At 49.5% G+C, this 22,366-nt stretch overlaps 1 protein-coding gene across 1 annotated transcript in view; it reads left to right on the forward strand.

The window, feature by feature from the left end:
• The first annotated feature begins 3,516 nt into the window (after positions 1 to 3,516).
• LOC126548013 (phenazine biosynthesis-like domain-containing protein) overlaps positions 3,517 to 22,366 on the forward strand; it is a 70,517-nt gene continuing 51,667 nt past the window's right edge. The window contains exons 1-5 of the mRNA XM_050196091.3: positions 3,517 to 3,723; positions 10,629 to 10,728; positions 11,001 to 11,099; positions 13,696 to 13,808; positions 14,498 to 14,527. Of these exons, the coding sequence (XP_050052048.1) occupies positions 3,613 to 3,723; positions 10,629 to 10,728; positions 11,001 to 11,099; positions 13,696 to 13,808; positions 14,498 to 14,527 (453 nt within the window). The 5' untranslated portion in view covers positions 3,517 to 3,612. The remainder of the gene's footprint in view (positions 3,724 to 10,628; positions 10,729 to 11,000; positions 11,100 to 13,695; positions 13,809 to 14,497; positions 14,528 to 22,366) is intronic.

Here is a 22,366-nt window from a genome sequence, read left to right on the forward strand (position 1 = left end):
CCTGAGACGAGTACACCCCCTCCTCCTAAGTTATTCAAATGGACGGACTGGGACAAGTTCCGAAAGCAGCGAGTAGAACAGAGAGGTGAAGAGAACATCGACGACATCGAGGCATGGATGGAGACGCTCAATGACAACATGAACAAGGTGACACAGACGGTCGCACCCGAAGTCCAGGTTGGCAAGATCGACAGCCGACTAACCCACCTCTGGGAAGCCAAGACATCACTACACGCAAAATGGAAGAAGCAAAGGCACAACGGAAAGCTTCGTAAGAAGATCGCACAAATAAATCGCCAGCTAGAAGAACATTGCCGGACCTTAAGCCGCCAACAGTGGTATGACATCTGCAACGCAGTCGATGGGCAGCTCCACAATGGCAGCACGTGGCGTCTCCTTCGTCACCTCTTGGGTGAAACGCAGAGCAAGTCTACTCAGCGAGCAAACCTGCAACGCCTTTTGCACAAGGAACGGGCTACCACGAGTGATCAACAGCTTGTGGCCCGCCTGCTAGACAAGTACTTCCCTCAACGACCCGATGTTCAACACGGAGATTACACTGGAGAGACAAATGTGACATTCGATTAAGAATTTCGCGAGTCAGAGATCCGCGTAGCTCTCCACGACCTTAATGGCAAATCAGCACCTGGTCCCGACAAGGTTACGAACAAGACTCTACGAAACCTCGATGATGCCTCGACAACCGCTCTTACAGCATACGTCAACAAATGCTGGCGAGCAGGTCGCATCCCAGAGGCGTGGAAACGCTCTAAGGCAGTCCTGATACCGAAGCCAGGTCAGCCGTCCAGCCTCGATCACTTGCGGCCATTTCCCTCACATCCTGCGTTGGCAAGGTGGTGGAGCACGCGTTCCTCACCCGCATGAACCGCCACCTCGAGGACACTGGAGCCTACCCACCCACTATGGTGGGCTTCCGGCCACACCTCTCCACTTAAGACGTCATGCTCCAGCTCTACGACCATATTATCAACGACCCAACTAGCGGCAACTGGGCCAGATCTAGCCAGATCCAGATCTAGGCCCCGCCTAGATCTGGAAAAGGCATTTGACAATGTAGCACATGCAGCAATCCTGAGCCGAATAAACAAGCTCAACATGGACGAGCGAAGCTAAAACTACATCAGAGACTTCCTGTCGCGCCGCACAGTCATCCTCGCGGTCGACAGCATGACATCCGACGAACATGCACTAGGAAGCACCGGCACTCCTCAAGGGTCGGTCATATCCCGGCTCCTTTTCAACCTCGTGATGCTGGGTCTCCCGGCCTACCTCGACGAGATTGACGGCCTCCATCACGCCTTGTATGCAGATGACATCAGCCTGTGGGTCGACAAGGACAGTGCCGGTCAGATAGAATCCACCTTACAAGCAGCGGTCTCTACAGTCGAAGCCTACCTCCAAGACACAGGTATCCGACTATCTCCACTCAAATCGGAGCTGCTCGTCTACCGCCCGCGCCGCCGGCCCAAGCCTACAGGCGAATCGCGCCAATGTGACGAAATAATCCTCTATACGCAAGGCAGCTCCTATATTCCCCGAGTCCCGAAGATACGCATCCTCGGCATAGCAGCCAACGTGTCAAACATAGAACTTCTATCCGCAAAATCGAAGGCAAGGTTACAGCGGCTACCGCCTGATCAAACGTGTTACAAACAAGCAAGGGGCATGAAGGAGGACAGTGTAATGCGCCTCATACACTCTTTCGTAATCAGTCACATTACTTGTGTGGCTGCCTTCCACAACTGGAATGTCACGGAAAGGAGAAAGTCAACACCCTTATACGCAAGACTTACAAGATCGCCCTAGGCCTACCGGAGTCCACAAGCACTGCCCGTCTGCTACAGCTGGGGGTATACAACACGCTTGAGGAAATCGTGGATGCGCAAAGAGCCTCGCAACTCGAACGCATGTCCCTGACAGCCACGGGCCGGTACATCCTGCAGAAACTCGGCTTCAATTACCACGCCCAACACAGTCAGAAACAGGTCATTCCACCCGACCTAAGCGACACGCTGATCGTCGCCCCTATCCCTCGAAACATGCACCCCGAATGTAATCCGGGCCGACGCCAGGCCCGTGCCAAGGCACTGCTGTGCTCCTTGGGCGGGAAGAGGACAAGCGCTTCGTAGACGCGGCAGGATACACACGCGAACACCGGTTCACGGCGGTAGTCGTAGACGTTAACTCCCGGCTTACGCACGCGTGTAGTGACGCAACGGAACACCCAGAAACAGCGGAAGAGGTAGCGATTGCGCTTGCGCTTACCGACCCCCTCTGCGAGGTAGCGCTTAGCGACACTTCGCTAAGCGTTACCTTCGAGGTACCGCTCGACAGCACTTCGATAGCTCCGCGATCATGTGGTTCCCAGCGCACGTCGCCAACCCCACTGACGAGGCCCCCCCTAACTTGAATGAGGTAGCACACCGCTCTGCGCGAGAACTGACCCGCCGCGCAGAAGCGGAGACCGCCTCTTCGAGTTCGCAACTCCTGGTTCAAAACACGCGAGAACGCTTGGTCAGATATAATGACATCACCAAGCACTACCAGCGGCGGTTATTGCCCCCTCCCTCACACCAAACTGAAACGTCGCCAGGCAGCCATCTGGCGACAACTGCAGACACAAACATTCCCCAGTTCGGTGCGATTGCGGCACATTTTCCCCGCGCAATACGCGAGTGCTCTTTGTAAGTTATGTCAGGAAACTAGAGCGACTATCTCACACATGTTGTGGGAGTGTCGTGTTATATCAGCTACAATGGCAGTAGCTCCGGATGCTCTTGCGTCGAAGTGGGCCACCGCTCTGCGCAGCTCCAACCTTAAGACGCAAGAGTGGGCTGTCCAGTAGGCCCGAGAGGCGGCGACGAGGCAAGGCCTCGAAGTCCCCTCATGGGAGACCTGAGCCTGGGTCGTTAAACTTTGCCGGATTTAAAATAAAGTTGTTTCCATCCATCCATTAGGTGTCCTCGGATTTTTGTGTCCTATGAAAGCGAGCGTCTCTGTGCGAAGCATTGTGACTGCCCTGGGTCTCTCGGTGATGACCCAGCGCTCACGGGTGGCGCAAAAAGCGCCTGGCGACATACGATCCGGGTATCAATCGCTCAGCACGTATACGCCTTCGTGTCACGTTACAAAAATTAAATCTATCTATCTATCTATCTATCTATCTATCTATCTATCTATCTATCTATCTATCTATCTATCTATCTATCTATCTATCTATCTATCTATCTATCTATCTATCTATCTATCTATCTATCTAAAGATTCGCGCTCTTCCATTTTCATATGTGGCAGGACGACGAATGAATGAATGAATAGAACTTTATTTGAAACGGCTCTTCGTCGAAGTCCTAAACCAAGAGCGAACCGCCGCTGCGCCCTTTCTCGTTGGCGTCCTGGTACGCAGCAGCATGCTCTCGGTGCAGGCGATAAGCGCGACAGCCAGCGTATCTTTACAACCGATTAGGAGCAACACGTCGCTGGTTACAGCGTCCGCAGTAGGGCGACACTGCCGCAGCGGAGTCGTCTCTTCACCACAGTGACTCTCTACGATCCTGCGCTCCTATCGGTACGATCAGCCAGTAACAGCAACATGGAAGCTGTTCTGCGCTCTGTGCGATTTCCCTTGTTCACGGTGGATGCGTTTACAAAGGCTCCATTTTCTGGCAACCCGGCGGCCGTAGTGTTTCTACAGGAAGACGGCGTACGTGCAGATTTTCATTTCGATTTACTGCTTTTCCGGTTAACGCGGCTACCAACTGTGTTCGCGCAAATTTACAGATTTTTATTCTAGATGCAACCAACTTCTCGATATGGCTTTCATATATTACGAAAAGGGGTTTGATTCGGTAGAGATACCAACAGTCATAGAGGGCAGTGCCTAGTCGAGGAGCACAGGAAGCATACGTGAATATCTTAGCAAATCTATGTAGATTCCACAGAAAGTTTATTTTGCACAAGAAGAGCGGAAAAATACCAATCAAGAAAGGCGACAGACAAGGAGACACAGTCTCTCCAATTCTATCCTCTGCATACTTAGAAATATCCAATCTGTTAAAGTGGGAAGGATAGGAGTGAAGTTCAACGGGGATCCTATTAACAACCTACGTTTTTGGAGATGACATTGTCTTGTTCAACAATGATGTACATGACTTCAAACAAAAGATTGAGGTCCTAAGCCGACTAAGTGGAAGAGTAGGTTCGAAGATTAATAAGCAAAAGACAAAGGTAAAGTTCAATAGCCTGGCAAGATAAATAGAATTCGTGATTGGCAGTCAGCCCCTAGAACCTGTGCTAGAGTAAGTCATGGCCGGCAGCTTACTGGTATCCTTGAAAAGAGAAGTGTACAATTATCGCATTCTACCGGTACTAACGTATATGGTGTAAAATTTTGGAGGTTACCAAAAAACTTTAGAAGTTAATAAACTCGCAACGAACGATGAAAAAAAACTGATAAACGTAACGTTGTGACAGGAAGACATCAGTGGTGGGTTAGATAGAAACAGGGGTAGCCGATATAAGAGGAAGAAATGGGATTCGGCACGCCATGTTAATGCGTGGGGCAGATCACCGGCGGTCTAAAGAGTTACAGAATGGGTGCCGGCCAAGAGAAGGAAATTGCAGTTGGGTACGGCAGAGAGCTAAGTGGTGCGATGAAATTAGTAAATCTGCAAGCATAAGATGGTGTCAGCTGGCGCAAGACTAGGGGTAGGAAAGGGTTTCATCCTGCAGTGGACGTGTAAAATCGGCTGACAATGATTCTAGATAGGAGAATAACGGGCACCAGCTGGAGACGAAATGTTGGCAAAAGCTGGAGACAAATTATTGGCAATCTCGCGCGCGCGCGCGATTGCCAATAATTGAGTATGTTTCTTCATTGCACAAAATAAAATAGATAAAAATAAGAAGCTGTAGCTTGTATGCCGATAAGTAAATGTATGCCTTGATGTTCCGACCAACCTGTCGTACGTGTCGGTATACGCGCTACAGATATGCAAATGTGGACAACGTTTACGGAACTTATGTTCTAAAACAATTTAGCAAGCAGCCTTTCTGGCCGCAATTCAAGCGTATTTGTCTGCTGATGACGAGATATTTGTCACGCCATATGTCTGCTTTCTTTTTCGACGTGCATATTGTGAAGGCGCCGCACATTAATCGACCAACAAATGCTCGACCTCTTTCCAACCTCCAAGTGTATCGTTGCCCCATTTTCACCTCGAAGAGCATGCATATACTGTCATGATAAATGAGCTATTAGCCCCGAGAACCACCTACAGGGGCGCTGCGAGCGCCGCTCGCGTAAAGCTTTACGCTCGCGTGACGTCAGGGCACGGACTCGCGCCTGTCGTCTGCTACAGTACAGGTGGTGTCCGGGAGCATTCTGCGGTGTTTCCGTTTGTTCGCCCAAGTCTCCTATGCTTGCATACTTAAGACGGTCGTTTCAAATATATTTTTGCGAATTCTTCGTTCGCGAAAATTTATTCAAAGAGCTTGTTTCCTAGATGACAATATTTCTCGAAGGTAACGCTACAGTGCCAGCCGAAGAAGCTCAGACCAGCCCATTGCGAGTTCTTCATGCGCGGATCTACACTTTGCAGTGGTAGCTCACGCGAATAATAAAAGCATAACCGCAAGAACAGTACATAAGAATCCAGTTAGAATATCATACCTGCCGTGATGCAACAAGCATCTCACAAACGCTGGCTATAATGAGTTTCACAACATTTACCTTGATTTTAATCTGCTAAAACATGTTTGCTCACGACGAGTAGTTCATGGTATAATATCAAATTTTGCATTTCTTCACAGTAACGCTTGGCAGTAACACAAGAACTTAACACTGCAGTTTAGGTTCTGCCAGCTCCACTTGCTTCTTTAACTGCTGCTGAAAATTCGGCCGTTATTCACGGTTAATTTTAAGCGGCAGTTATTTGAAGTAAAGTTAATTGAGGCTTACAGCTGTTTGCAGCATACGGAGAGGAACGTACCAATAATTATTCCATTTTCCGTGCTACACGTCCAACGCACTTGAGCAATTTACTGGTGATTTTTGATTGAGGGAGAGGCATGACAAATCTGTTTGGCGAACTGGCACAGGCTGCTCGGCCCAAATGTTTAAGTGAAATGTGCCTTTTGGACCGCATGGTTGCAGTCAGAAAGAAGCCAAAGCCTCATTCATTGGTAGAGTTGAAGATATCATTATTCCCCGCTGGAGATCAAACATCAAGTGAATTCACGTGAGGCTTGTGGTGTCTTCCTTATGATGCGGGTATGCGAGGTTTTCTTTTACGTACTGACGAAGCGAATAGATCTCAGTTTGTGTAATTAAACAACGCAGGATCGAGACGTGGTGAGGCAGGAGGTGTTTGAATTTTCATTATCAAGGCAGCCTGAGTGGCGCTGTAGTGCCTGAAGTACATTGCAATTGGCGCTGTAAAAAACTGCATCATGGTTTTAATTCGGAGTTGCAGCGAACAACAGGTCGGTTTCGAGAACAATGTGTGCCTCGCCATAACGACAGCCGGTTGTTGCCGTTGCGTCTGGGGTATGCTATATTGTCGATAAAGGCTACTGAGGGCCACTATGAAAGCCACGGTGATAGGACATACATAGCGCCAATTGATTGGCTCGCGATCTTAATTACGAAACATTTATTTCAGGTGATTACTGTTATGGTATTCGTGAAGCACATACATACTATAAATGACGCGCCATCGTGTTAACAGCCATGAGCAATCCGTTTTCTGGGTTCCTGTTTCAGAGAACGGTGAAAGTATAGTTGCGAACTTTTTCATACAGAACGCGCCTAGCTCGTCCTTTTACGCACTAATAAGTGGCCATATTTGACTATAACAACTCACCAGAGTAATAAGAATCATGATGAAAGCTTCGCTGGGCAGTGCCCTAACACAGATTTATAATGTTGACACCATGCATATAGCAAGATTTTTCTTCTATGTAAAATTCATTGTCTCTCATAGCTAAGTACTAAGAGGATTTTAAGTGTTTAACGAAGCATCACACACAACTTCGCGTGTTGAATTTGCAGACATTCTATTTACGCAAAATTTATAGACAGACACGGCGCATATATGCATTGCAAAACCAGTAGACCCCTTTAACACTACATAGCTTGCGATGTCCAAACCTCAAATTTTCTGGGCACACGCGGTTTTGGAGAAGGAACAGCGGTTCAGGCATGACAGCAGAAAGAAGCCGACATATCCTTCAACAAGTACGGCTCTAGCCACCAATACCCCGAGCATGCACGAAGTGAACGAGCACGCGCGGCAGCCTAGCGAGCCGGAGCGAGCGGCGTCCTTACCGTGACGTCACTCGCGAGAGGGCGCCACTCCAACTTCTCGCCGCGAACCAGCGAACGTTTACAGGTACGATCAAGCGGGAAAAGAAGGTAGGAACTGCCCCGTTTTGGATTTAGAGTAGTGGAATGATTTCTAATGACATCCCTTTTGTAATGGGGTGCCGACAATAGCCACCTAGCATGCTTGAGCTATCAAGTTTTACTATCTATTAAACGAGTAAATTAACTCGTGGAATTTAACGTTTCGAAACTGCACAGTGGGTTATGAGGGACGCCATAGTGGAGGGCTCCAGCATTTTGCCTGTCTGTACTTAATTATATAAAGTTACCTATGCCTGTAATGACCCCGCGTAATCTTTTACAAATTCAAGGAAAGTGAGCAAAAAGAGGAATAGAGATGTGGTTATTTGTAACTAAATACTATAAATATTTTCAATTTCCGTTTAAACAAATCCAGAGAAGATATTGCTTTCAAATAGGCATTTTAAGCGTTACACAAAGAAATAGCTGAAGCAACAAAAGTTGAGTTGATCTGCAATTACTATAAACTTTTTTTTAGCCCAGATCATTACTTCAGCTGTCAACATGTGTACTAGTATATCCTGGTATATCCTGTACGCGATGTTACTATGTTCCCCGTTCCTACCCTGCTTTTATTTTTAAGGCGAAAGCCTTTCTAGGCTCATGGTGAAGTTTGTGTCAGCGCACCTGACCGCCGGAGTGTCCGCCGAAGCGTCATCACGCCATATGAAGACAGATCAAAGACAGATTAAAGAATGAAAAATGATTGATAGGGACAATTAGTGAATGATAACGTTATAACAGAGATTGGTCGAGGTTAATAATGACTAGTAATGACTAATATTGACTACTCATTATTTGTAATGACTAATAATGACTCCGAAATGGCCAATGTGTCAACGACGGCTTGTAATGACCACAATTGATTAGAAATGTCTAGAAATGTCTAGCAATGAGTAGTAATGACTAAAATGACTACTAATGACTTGTACTGACTACTGATGACTACGAAATCACCAATATGCCTAACGACGGCTTGTAATAACCACAACTGGTTACAAATGACTAAGAATGCTTACTAGTGAGCAGTAATGACTAATAGTGAAATAATGAATGAATGACTTGTAATGACTAGTAATGACTATGAAATGATCAATATGCCTAACGACAACTTGTAACGACTACAATTGATTAGAAATGACTAAAATGCTTAGTAATGACCAGTAATGACTTGTAATGACTACTAATGACTACGAAATGACCAATATGTCTAATGACGAATTGTAAGAACTACAATTGATTACAAATGACTGAAATGCTTAGGAATGACCAGTAATGACTAATAGTGACTGAAATGACTTGTAATGACTACTGATGACTGTGATATGACCAACATATCTAACGATGGCGTGTAATGATTACAAGTTATTAAAAATGCTTAGTAGTGAGCAGTAATGACTAATAATGACTGAAATAACTTGTAATGACTAGTAATGACTACGAATTGACCATATGTCTTACCACAACTAGTAACGACTACAATTCATTAGGAATGACTAAAATACTTAGTAATGACCAGTAATGGCTAATAATGACTGAAATGACATAATGACTACTGATGACTATGATATGACCAACATTTCTAACAACGGCTTGTAATGACCACAATTGATTACAAATGACTAAAATGCTTAGTAGTGAGCGGTAATAACTAATAATGACTGAAATGACTTGTAATGACTACTAATGACTATGATATGACCAATATGTCTAACGACAGCTTTCGCCGTTCACCTCGTAAGAGAGATCTTAAGAGAGCCTGTAATTTTTTTTCCACCAATACTTTAAACGGCTCTTGTTTATCTCGAAAGCTGGCCAGTTAACACTCGCATCAGCTTTGAACGATAGCGCTTCTGTAAGGTGAACGTTTCCTACAGGTCTTGCTGAACGAATATCTGCCATTCCATTATAATGTGCTGAGTAATTTCAGGAATTTTTCTGCACCAGACACATGTCGTATACCCTGTTTCAAATGTTTGCTCCTGTACGTTTTTGTCCCCAGGCAGCCAGATAAGGCCTCAAGTAGCAAGGCACTGCCCTTTGTGTTATCGTACAAATTTTCTTTCCTAATTTCTGGCTTGCTGTATTTGTAAAACTCCATGGACATTTTTGTTTGTTTCCATTATTTGCATCCAATTAACCGCCTTTGTTTCTTTCACCTTTCTTTTATGACTCCGGGATGCCTACAGTTCCAATTATTCTGTACTTGGTTGCCAACTTTCTTGACCTCTTTCTCCATTCCATGTCCACGCTATTGAGGTACAAATATTTGTGCGCTTGAGCCACCCATTTATTTTCGTCCAGGCTCTTGAGCCTTATCTCAAAACTAATATTGTTCTGCGCTTCTCCTACTTCAAAAGAGGCCCAACCTATGTCACCCTCCACTGCGCCTCATCACGGGGAGACAAGTTTGGCCTCGGACGGGGCATAAGTCGTTGTTTTCACTTTTGGTGAGAGCGTACAGTTTCGGCTACCGCACCAATGCAGAGCGTAAAAGTAGTATTTGTCATAAAAGCGACCTGCGTGCACCACATATTGGGCTCGTTTTCAGTTGGAGTTTGTTAGTTCATGTCTTGGTGGCTAATCGATGTCACGGTTCATCGTGTAAAGTTTGCTCCACAGCGAAACGATGTGCCTCAGATGGATGCGAAGCTTTATAGCTCTGTAAAAGGAAGCAAGCACATGACTCAGCTTTGTTCAATCCATGTCCTGAAACGAAGACATTCCTGACCATTACTTCTTACTCTAAGAAACTGTTCCTGGCATCCATTAGTTCTTACGCTAAGAAACTGCTGTTGGAATCGCGCTGTCCTTCTCTGTTCTTGCTTTCGTCCGTCATTTTTTGTGCGGAACCTACACCATCATGAACTATAGGCTTCCAAGGCGCGCACTGGACGATATTATTGTCTTGCATTATTTCCTAGTACTGTTGAACGGCAACACAGTAATACTGAAAAGTACTGTGCGTGTACCATAGAGCTCTTCCAGCAGAAAACGCATATGTGAAGGGGCTTCGATTACCGGCCGATCTATGGGTGCGGAATGCAAGAAACCTCCTGTACCTGGCCGAGATTTCAGTGGTCGGAATCACGGAATTAGTAATACTTCGCGATGAGGTCGTCCATAGCCAAGTTTTTTTTTAGCTTTGGAGGCGTAACCCCCCCCCCCCCCCCCCTGAGAAAAAAAAACTAAATTTCGCGCAGGCAATCGACGACCGTCGTAAGCAGTCGATTGCTGCGGAGATGAAACACTCCGAGACTGCCTTTGTGTCCAAGCAGAACCCCCTGGATGAGTTTGGCAAATGTAAGTAAAGGCATGAGTCGCACCTGCTTTTTGTTCTGTTTCTTGACACAAGGCTAAGCACTGGGCGAGTTGGTACGTAGTCAACTAACCAGCGAAATAGGCACACAACAAACAAGGTGTACACAGGACAATAAATTTCACTTGTACAGTCCAACAATCGTACTGTGTGCTTCTCGTTTGTTGTATGCATGTCTTTTTCGCTGGTTTTTGATTGAGTTATATTCTTCTCCCCCGTTTATCCGCTCGAGTTGGATCATCATGTTCCATTTCAGCCTCTTGCTTCAACCTGCGCTGGTTCACACCCCAGAACGAAGTGCCACTGTGCGGCCACGCGACACTGGCGACGGCAGCCGCCATCTTTGCCGAGTGGGGTTCGTTTCATTCTATACCACGTTGTGAAACCGAGGTAGAAAACAGAAGGAACGCGATTTTTCCATGTTTCAACACGTTGCTCGTTATGCCGCAAAGGAAAACACATAGAAAATACGATTGCGCCAAAGTTCATGCGGCTGTCATTCTCTGCAGTGTCTTTGTGTTACAAAGCAGCAAATTCGAACGACGAAATACCACGCCAGCCAGGCGCAAGCTTCCGCGAAGGCGCCGTTCATATCCACCCTAATCCGCCTCCCGCTCCAGAAACATGGTGACCGATTGTCTGCGGCTGCGTTGTGGTGGAGTTCACTTGCCTGATGAAAACTGTCGCGCAGAGGCGCTCGCCATTTCACGAGCCTGTTGACATGACCTTGGAGTGCACAAAATTTAGAAATTCCTCGTAGTACAGAAAGATGGCGGCAGTCATGAAAGCAAGAAGAACCCTCCTTTTGTTTTCAACAATATTCCTACAACCGTACCTCATCCACCTATTGGATGCGTCCCCTAGCTGAAACATACCAGGTGTTTTCTTTTTGTTTAAATTTTTTAGCTGCACAAAGTTTTTAAAAATCGCATGTAGCAGATAGCATGATTCTGACCCTCCAACCAGGTTAATCGATGAGGCGGACATTACTTTTAAAAGATTCATATTCAATTAATTAACAAAAATCACAAATTTTAAAAAATTATTTACTTTATGGCACACATTGCAATTTACGAATTGTAGCCGGCGAGTTCCCAAAGCGTACCCACTTGGAACAAATTCTCAGGTTGGCACCAGTTTCGAGATATTAATTTTTGAAGTGTGCGACGAAATACATTGGTGTTCCAGTTACTTTTGTGCTTCAATACATAAAGCAGCGTTTTATTTAAAAAGCAAGTCGAACAGTATGACGTATTTTTCCCGCAAGTTTGACGGCGCATATCTCGAACCCGGTGCCATCCTCACAATTCTTCCAAGTCGATATGCCTTGCAAATTCACTAGCTACAATTTGTAAATTCCAATATGTGCTGTAAATTAATTAGGAAAAATAATTAGCGGAAATTTGTCAATTAGTCAATTACGCATTTTCTTGCTCGTGGAAGTAATGTCCACCTCATCGAGTAATTTAGTTCAAAGATAAGAATTCTGCTGTCTGCCACTGGTGATTTTTTAAATTTTGGTCCAACTGAAAAAAAAAAACCATGTAGGGCCCATCAGGAATACATGCATGTGATGCGGATGCATGCCGGTGCTCAACGCGGGTATTGAAGAAATAACAATGCCGCAAAAAATTGTGTGTTTGCTTAAAAGATGCAGTCATGCCATTTCTGACTGAAACTGCGAAAACGATTCAGCTGCTATGCAGGGTGTTTCAGCGAACACTTTCAAAAAATTTCAAAGCACAATTCTAGTTCATGAGCTGGCCCTACTCGAAAAGGCGCACATTACTTGTACAAAAAAATTTAAATGCATAATAGACTAACTATAAGAAATTAAATAATTAAGCTTCTAGCTAATTACCTTATGGCCCATATTGCAATTTACAAGTTGTAGCCGTGGAGTTCGCCAGGCGGATCCACTTGGAACGAATTCTCAAGATGACACCAGTTTCGAGATAATAATTCCCGAACTTTGCGGAGAAATACATTGGCGTTCCAGCTACTTTTGTGCGTCAATGCATAAAACGACGTTTTGTTAATAAGAAAGTAACTGGAACGCCAATGCATTTCTCCGCAAAGTTCGGGAATTATTATCTCGAAACTGGTGTCATCTTGAGAATTCATATTAAGTGGATCTGCCTTGCGAACTACACAGCTAGAATTTGTTATTTGCAATATGGGCCATAAGGTAATTAGTTAAAAACTTAATTATATTCTTTAGTTAGTCGATTATGCATATTATTTTTCGGTGCAAGTAATGTCCACCTGTTCGAGTAGACCAGCTCATGAACTAGAATGGTGCTATCTCCCACAGGCAACCTTTAAATATGTTTGAAAGTGTTCGCTGAAACGCCCGGTATATCGACAAGGAGTACACAGCCAAAAGAGAACCCAGCGCGACACCGCATTTAGGGCACCGCATGCCGCTGCTTACTTAGGAGAAGATGTGCGTTCGAAGTGCGCGGCGATTGCCTCAACAGCGCGCGTCGCTCTCGTGAATGAGTGCCATTGCACACAGTATGGGCACGTTCGAACTTTGGCATGCCCTTACATTAGGCGCAAGACAAAATGTTAGAAATTGGACCTGCCTACATATGAGTAAACATACCGTAATAATTAGAGAAAAGAACATTCTACACGGATGTGGATAACTTATTACACTACCACATAGAAGGTAGTCAAAAGGAAGCATTCGTCGATCGAGCATCGATCGCAGAGCTTCAGCAACTGTGCCGCTTATATAATATATGCATGACGGTTGCTTAATTGCCGACTCGCCACTTACACTGCGTATTTGCAGTTTGCTTTGCAGCGACATCTAGACGGAAACAGTGTGAAATGGTGGCACAGATACCTTTTTCTCTTCCTCGGCCTAAGCGGTGTCAGGATATTACAAGTCTGAGCGCACTGTGTAGTCCTGCAATTTTTACTGACAAAACGATCCTTTGCAGGAAATGCGTCTCGAGAACTCCAATTCCACACCAAGAGCGGTGTGTTGAAAGCGTCAAGGGAGCCAAATGGTGTCATCGTCCTTGATTTGCCAGCAAAGTCTTCGGTGGTAGTGGTTGGTGTCTCAACAAATGTATACAGTTCCAAAAGCGCCACATATATAGCTTCTTGCTTTATTTTTGTTTGCTTGTTTCTTTTATTTTGTTCAAGAAAGAAATGAAAAGCCTTTCCGATAGCGTCAGACACATGAGACAAGTGAAACTTTGCTGAATACATTGCTGATAATGCTCGCAGTCAAGTGTTTTCTTTTCTGTCGCAATGACACTGACAGCAAGCAAACTGTTGTAGGGACGAAGCAGTCAAGACTTTAGCGAATATGCCACGATCAAAGATCTTTAGCGAGGAGAAACCACGGACATAGAAGGTATTGGAACTGACTATCTTTAGTGTTGACAAAACTGACCTGACCTTGAAACTGATCGGGTGTGCATAGTAATAGATGCGCGCGTGTCAACAGTACGTCGGCAGTACAGTGTACAGCAGTAATGTACAGCAGTACTGTACAGCAGTAGTACAGCAGTACTGTACAGCAGTACAGTGTCAACAGTACGTCAGAACTCATGCACGCTTCCGTGCTAATTCTGCTGGAAGTATCAAGCGTGTTTTTCGGTATGGAACGGCTTCTCGCGCCTTTCTTGACCAGTGTTGACTTGCGAGCGGCAAGTCCAAGGGAGTAAAAGTTGCATTTTCGCTTTCCTTGTCCGCATGTCGCCGCACCTCACGCCCTCGTACTTGTGGTGATAGCAACATGAAGATTACCGGAGTCTTCTCGACGTGAGTATGGGCACCGCTGGATTTTCGCCAAGCGTTAAAGTTGCGTGAAAACATTCCAAATAACGTGCACAACTAAAAAAAGTATTCTATGTGAATGAATCCAAGTGTGTTGACGGAAGCTACATATAGAAGCCGTTTTCTGCCTAATCAGCCAATCTGCAGTAAGCACAGGCGGAAAGTTTTCATTTTTCCGGTGGTTAGGGTCTGGGGCCCGACCAGCTTTCCGAACCCCATGTATATACATATATATATATATATATATATATATATATATATATATATATATATATATATATATATATATATATATATTGTACTGAAGGCACTGGGCAGTGGGCATGGTGCTGGTGTGCTGGTGCAAGAGAAGACGACGAGAAGTGCTTGCTTCCCCGTTACGATATAGCGCCGACCTGTTTACGCCTAGCGCTACAACCTATATCTAGTTACCCTTCTGCTAGGCGAACACCCCCATTGCATTTGGTGGAGCTGCTGGGTTTCTCTTCGACATCCTGGAACTCCGCAGCCGAACGCTACCACCAGCTGTTGCAATGGATGAACCGGGACCGTCCCAGGCTGCTGCTCCCGTGCCCCCCGCCATCGTCTGTTCTGGCGTCATCCGGCAGCGCGATCCGGCTATATTTAGCGGCACAGACGACCACGACGTGGAAGACTGGCTCGCCGAATATGACCGTGTAAGCGCCTATAATAAGTGGGACGACCGCGCCAAGCTCACAAATGTCATCTTTTACTTGACTGACGTGGCAAACCTATGGTTCCGCAATCATGAAGCCGATTTTACCACCTGGTCGGCTTTCACGGCAACTTTGGCAGAGGTCTTCGGCCGTCCCGCCGTTCGCCGGCTTCGCGCTGAGCAGCGCTTGCGTGGTCGAGTTCAACGCCAGGAGGAGACCTTCACTAGTTATATTGAAGACGTGCTCTCGCTATGCAAGCGCGTCAACTCATCTATGGACGAAGCTGACAAGATTAAGCACGTCATGAAAGGCATCGATGACCAAGCCTTCCAGATGCTCGTCGCGAAGAGTCCGCGGACGATTGCCGAGGTCGTACAGCTCTGTCAGCACTACGACGAGCTGCGCAAGCAGCGTGCATCAACGCGCGCTGCTCAGCAGGACACCACGGATCTATCTCCGTTGGATTTCGGCCGCGACGCTGCCGATATCTCTGCCTTAATGCCGGAGATAAAGCAGTTCATCCGTCAGGAAGTGGCACGCCAACTCTCTCTGGCGAACAGCACACCCGAGCCGTCGACAACCTTGGCTCCCTCGCATCGCCACGTCATTCAGACCCAAGTTGCCGCGGCGCTGCCATCTGCCCCTCCTCCGCAGCCTGCAGCTGGACCGCTCACTTACGCTGACGTTGTTGCCCGGCCTTACGCTCCTCCGGCTCCTGATGCCTACCGGGCCACTGGCACCTTCCATGTGCCGCCGCCACCTTCACGCCCGATGGTCGTCCCTTACTCGGCCTCTGGAGCCCCTGTCGTCAACCCGTGGCGTACATCTGACAACCGGCCAATATGCTATTTCTGCCATTTTCCGGGCCACGTAGCACGATTCTGCCGCCGTCGCAGCCCCCGTTTACCTGCCAGTGGGGGCGCCTCAAGCTACAGGCCTGCTCGACTTCCGCGTCAGGACCCATCTAGCCTTCCTCCGGACTCATCTTACAGTCGCCTCCCTTTCGATGCACGCCGGTCACCTTCCCCACGTCGCCGATCCATTTCCCCGATGGTTCGCCGACCCAGCCCAGCCCGTGAGGAAAACTAACAGTCGCAGTTCCAGAGGCAAGAACTGCGTTTACGTCGAACATTTCAAGGCCTCATTCTAACCCGGTGAACGAAATTGAACTGTCCGTAGACGGCGTCACCGTACACGCACTTATCGACACCGGAGCCGCCGTTTCTATTATTAGTGAGAAGCTTTGCCGCAATTTGAACAAAGTGACCATTCCCCTTACCTCTCTTTCTCTGCGTACGGCAACCTCGCATCGCATTCAGCCTTCAGCGTCGTGCACAGCCCGGGTTGTCATTCAGAGCGTTATGTATGTTATAGAATTTGTCGTCCTACCTCGTTCCTCACACGACGTTATTCTTGGATGGAATTTCTTATCTGTCAATCAAGCTCTTATCGACTGCGCTCGTGCCGAACTTACGTTATCCGTGCCGTGCTGCGACCATGACGACCATTCTTCTCCTAAAGTTGTTGCCGCCTCTGACATCGATATTGCACCTTTCTCCGCCGCTTTGGTTCCTGTGTCATGTAACTCTGCTGCGAACTCATCTGTTTTGTTTACACCGTCGGCCACTTGTGCGCGCCGCCGGAACTTTCTCCTTCCGTTTGCTGTCGTCACTTTTTGCGACGGTTCTGCTGCCCTTTACGTGTGCAATCCGTCCGCCTGCCCATCATCCCTACTCCGCGGCGAGTGCCTGGGTACCGCTGAAGCTTTCGATAGCGTTCTCCCGGCCACCATGTTTGGCGACACGGCATCACTTCCGATTTGTTCCGTCACTAATCCTGCCGCGACTGATGCCCCTGTAGACGTCTTCGCTCGCGCCGTCGACGCAGAACTCACACCTGCGCAGCAAACAGAAACCATCAAACTCCTCCAACGTTTTCGTTCCTCATTTGACATTGACCAACCATCCTTGGGCAGAGCGTCCGCAGTCGTTCACCGTATCGACACCGGTCAGCAAACACCATTGCGCCAGCGTCCCTATCGTGTGTCGGCTGCTGAACGCCGTATCATCGACCAGCACGTTGACGACATGCTGGAGCGTGGCATCATCCAGCCCTCTAACAGTCCCTGGGCATCTCCGGTTGTCCTCGTTAAAAAAAAAGATGGCTCCATTCGGTTCTGCGTCGACTATCGCCGCCTTAACCGAATAACGCGCAAAGATGTCTATCCTCTGCCGCGCATCGACGATGCCTTGGACTGTCTGCAGGGAGCGGAATTCTTTTCGTCGCTCGATTTGCGCTCCGGGTACTGGCAAGTGCCAATGGCAGCGGCCGATCGTCAAAAGACAGCCTTCGTAACGCCTGATGGGCTATATGAATTCACTGTCATGCCGTTCGGCCTCTGCAACGCGCCTGCCACTTTCGAGCGAATGATGGACACCATTCTTCGAGGGCTGAAGTGGAAAACGTGCCTCTGTTATTTAGATGATATTGTGGTTTTTTCCACGGACTTTGCGTCGCACCTCAACCGCCTCGAGCAGGTACTTGCGTGCCTCTCCACTGCAGGACTGCAACTAAATTTGAAGAAATGCCACTTCGGCGCTCGCACACTTACTATTCTCGGCCATGTAGTTTCAAAAGACGGTATCCTTCCGGACCCCACAAAACTTAGCGCCGTATCCGAGTTCCCTAAACCAACCACCATGAAAGAGCTTCGCAGCTTCATCGGCCTGTGCTCCTATTTCCGACGCTTTGTCCGTAACTTTGCCTCTGTCATTGCCCCCTTGACGCAGCTTCTCACCGGCCGTTCTGACCTATCAGCCTGGTCCTCGGCGTGCGACGACGCATTCCAAGAACTACGACGCGTTCTCACCTCGCCTCCAGTACTGCGACACTTCGATCCCTCTGCTCCAACTGAGATCCATACGGACGCTAGTGGTGTCGGGCTCGGCGCTGTTCTTGCACAACGCAAGGATGGCTTCGAAGAGTACGTCGTCGCATATGCCAGCCGCACCCTTACCAAAGCCGAGGCGAACTACTCAGTTACTGAGAAGGAATGTCTGGCCATCATTTGGGCTATCGGCAAATTTCGTCCTTATGTGTACGGGCGTTCATTTGACATCGTGACCGACCATCATGCCCTATGCTGGTTATCTTCACTAAAAGATCCAACTGGTCGGCTTGCCCGTTGGGCATTGCGCCTACAAGAGTACGACATCCGCGTTGTTTATCGCTCAGGCCGAAAGCATTCAGACGCAGACGCTCTATCCCGGTCACCCCTGCCCTCTGGCCCTGTCCACTCGTCTATTTCTACCTGCGGTGCCTTCGCCCTCAACATTTCCGACATGCCATCAGAGCAGCGCAACGACCCATGGATCTCTTCGCTTATTGACTTCCTGTCCAGCCAGTCGCCAGCACCGATCTCTCGGACGCTTCGTCGCCAAGCCACGCACTTCATCATTCGGGATAACCTGCTGTACCGCCGCAACTACAATTCCAGCGGCCGTAAGTGGTTGCTTGTTATAGCCCGACACCTCCGCTCCGACATCTGCGCCACGTTCCACGACGACCCACAATGCGGCCACGCTGGTGTATTAAAGACATACTCTTGTCACAATCCACCCCGGGTCGTGAACAAAGGAGGGCTTCTCAGCGTGGTGGTGCTGAAGATTACTGACCGGCGAGCTGCCGTGCTCGTCGGTGTTTATTGTGGTGCGGGTCACCACTGTTGCCTGCCGAGCTTTAGCAGGCCACCGAGCTTGGCGGGCTAACCAAGATTATGTCCGAGGGGGCGTCACATACTTGCTACAACCCCTCACCCCCAGTTTGTTTGTTAAATAAAAAACAAACGTCCAAGTTCACACTACGAGGCTCTGCCTCTACCCTAGCTGGGTCAACGGTGCCTGCTACCCAGGCGAGTAACGGTCTGGTGGCCTCCGCCGTCGAGTACTCCGCCTGGGCACCGGTGTTTACGGGTCGGGTGTGGCAACGCCGGGTGCTGCCTGGGCCAGCCTCGCTCCATCCGGAGGGTCCGTAGTGGTCGGCCTCGTGAGTGGTGCCGAGCTAGACACCGGTCCAACGGGTGCCGCACCACTGGCTACGGTTGCCGCCTCCGAGGTAGGTGGTACTCCGCTAGAAGCGACTGGTGCTGCCGCCAGTCCTCCTGCGGGCTGGAACTCAGTGGCAGTCGAGGGTGCTGGCCGGGTCCCGAGGCGTGGTCTGACATGGTCGGCGTGTCTATGCCACATGGCCCCGTCTGGCATGCGGACGAGCAGCGATGAGGCGCTGGCAGGAGACACCACCTGTCCGGCAGACCAGGGTGAGCCAGGACGGAAGTTCCTGGCGAAAACTGGAGCTCCCGACTCTGGCAAAGGCCCGGGACGGCATCCTTGGTCAGCAGCCAGCTTCTGCTTCAGCTGCTTCAAAAGCACTGTGGATCGAAGGTCCGGATGCAAGACGTGCAAGGGTGTCTTGACCATCCGACCCAGCAGGAGCTCACAGGGGGCACGGCCAGTGACATCGTGAGGAGTTGTCCGGTACTGGAATAGTATCCGAGCAATCTGCGTCCGGAAATCCCCAGTCTGGCTCTTCTTAAGCTTGTCTTTGATAGTTTGCACTACCCGCTCGGCTGCACCATTTGAAGCAGGGTGGTACGGTGGAACCATCATCCGGCGGATTCCGTTTTTTGTCAGCCAGGCCAGGTACTCTGCGCTGGCGAAAGCAGGACCATTGTCGGACACGATGACATCTGGCAACCCCTGGGCGGCGAAGACCTGTCGTAGCGCTGCAATGGTCGCGCCTGCTGATGGGGTGGTGACGGGTATAACCTCTACCCACTTTGTAAAGGCGTCCACCACCACCAGGAAGTAATGGCCCTTGAAGGGTCCCCCAAAATCCACATGTAGGCGGGACCAGGGTCTCTGTGGGAACGGCCAGGGGGTGATTTCAACACGACGCGAGGCTCGCTGATTCTCCTGGCAGATTTGGCAGCTCTGCACCAAATGCGCGATGTCTTGGTCCAGGCCAGGCCACCAAACATGGGACCGGGCCACCATCTTAGTCTTTTCTATCCCTGGATGACCCGCGTGCAGCAACTGCAGAACCCTGGACCGGAGACTTTGTGGGATCACCACCCTCGAACCCCACAGTAGGCAGCCCTGCTGCAAGCTCAGCTCAGCGGCCTTGTGGCTATAGGCCTGCTGCACCAATTCCTCTCCACGGGACACCGCCTTGACCACCTGAGACAGGACTGGGTCCCGGCTGGTCGCTTGAGATACCGCAGATCTGGAGAGCACCTCCGGGTACGCGTGTTCCAACATGAACACTTCAGCAGGTTCTGGAACAGCATCAGGCACCTCTGGCAGGGGCAGGCGGCTCAGGGCATCAGCAGGTCCCAGGTCCTTTCCCGGACGGTAAACCAGCTGGTAGCTGTAAGCTGCCAGCCTCAAGGCCCAGCGTACTACTCGAGGCGATGCCTGCACAGGAACTGCCTTGTCAGGCCCCAGCAGCCCCAACAGCGGCTTGTGGTCTGTGACCGCCTCGAACTTCCGGCCCCAAAGGTACTGGTGGAAGCGTTCGACACCGAACATGAGGGCCAAACCTTCCTTGTCCAGCTGGCTGTAACGTTGTTCTGCAGCATGAAGCCGTCGGGAAGCAAACGACACAGGGTGTTCCTGGCCATCTTTGTCCCGGTGTGCCAGGACGGCTCCCACACCGTACGGCGACGCATCTACGGTAAGGACTACAGGCTTAGCAGGATCAAAATGCACCAGCACTGGAGCCTTGGTGATTAGCTCCTTGCTGCGCTGGAAAGCCTGGTCCTGCTCCTTCTTCCAGACCCATTGCTGACCATCTCGAAGCAGAAGATGGAGCGGCTGTAGATGCTGCGACAGGTTCGGCAGAAAGCTCCTGTAGAAGTTGATGAGGCCCAGGTAGCTCTGAAGCTCCTTCTTGTCCTGGGGCTTAGGTGCCTTGAGCACCGCATCAACTTTGCGGGGAGCCGGGGCTAGGCCTGCCTGGGAAATGATATGTCCCAAGTACTCAACGCTGGGGGCTAGGAAAACACACTTTTCCAGCTTGAGCTTGAGGCCGGCGTCCTGTAGTCGTGCCAAGACGTTGTGCAGGTTCTGCAGGTGGTCCCCGTCGTCGCTGCCAGTAACCAGGATGTCGTCCAAGTACACCGCCACGTGCCTCATGCCCCTGAAGAGGTTGTCCATCTCCCTCTGGAATATGGCTGGGGCTGAGGCCACGCCAAACGGTAAGCGCGTGTACTGAAAGAGTCCCAAAGTTGTCGATATAGTGACATACTTCCGGGAGGCATCCTGGAGCACCAGCTGCTGGTAAGCATCTCTGAGGTCGAGCTTGGTAAACTTTTGTCCACCGGACAATGCTGACCAGAGATCTTCAATCCGGGGCAGCGGGTACTTCTCGACGGTAGCGACGGGGTTGATGGTAACTTTGAAATCCCCGCAGATTCTGACACTGCCATCTCGCTTGAGGACTGGCACGATGGGAGCGGCCCATTCAGATGTCTTTACGGGCACCAGGATGCCCTCTCGCTGCAACCGTTGCAGCTCCTGGGTAACCCCGTCCTTCAGGGCGAACGGCAGTGGGCGAGGCTTGAAAAAGCGTGGCCGGGCTCCCTCAGGTACATAGATGCCAGCTGTCGTGCCGGCAAATGTGCCCACCCCTGGCTGGAACAGGGACTTGAACTGGGTCAGGAGGCTGGGGACGTCTTGCACCACATGCAGGCTGGCTTTCTGGTACTGTGGCAGACGAACGCCCAATGCATGAATCCAGTTTCGGCCCAGCAGCGTCGGCGACGACCCCTTCGTTAAGTAAAGGGGAAGGGTTGCCTCCCTGTCGCCAAAGCGAACGCTGACCTGTGCCTGACCCTGGACCTGGGAGAGTTGCCCGGAGTAGCTGCGCAGCATCACGCCCGAAGCCTCGACGGACACGCCGGGGAAAGTCCGCTTGAAGAGCTTCCCGGCCATTACAGACACGCTGGCCCCCGTGTCCAGCTCCATGGAAATGGGGTGCCCGCAGATTTCGACGGTCAGCATGTATGGCGGCACAGACGACGGTACAAAGCCTGTGTGCCACATGTCGAAAATCGGCGGGTCCTCGGCCACGACGTGGAGCCTGGCCGCGG

The sequence above is a fragment of the Dermacentor andersoni genome, chromosome 1 (genome assembly GCF_023375885.2).
Source record: "Dermacentor andersoni chromosome 1, qqDerAnde1_hic_scaffold, whole genome shotgun sequence".
In the NCBI taxonomy this organism is placed as follows: Eukaryota; Metazoa; Arthropoda; class Arachnida; order Ixodida; family Ixodidae; genus Dermacentor; species Dermacentor andersoni.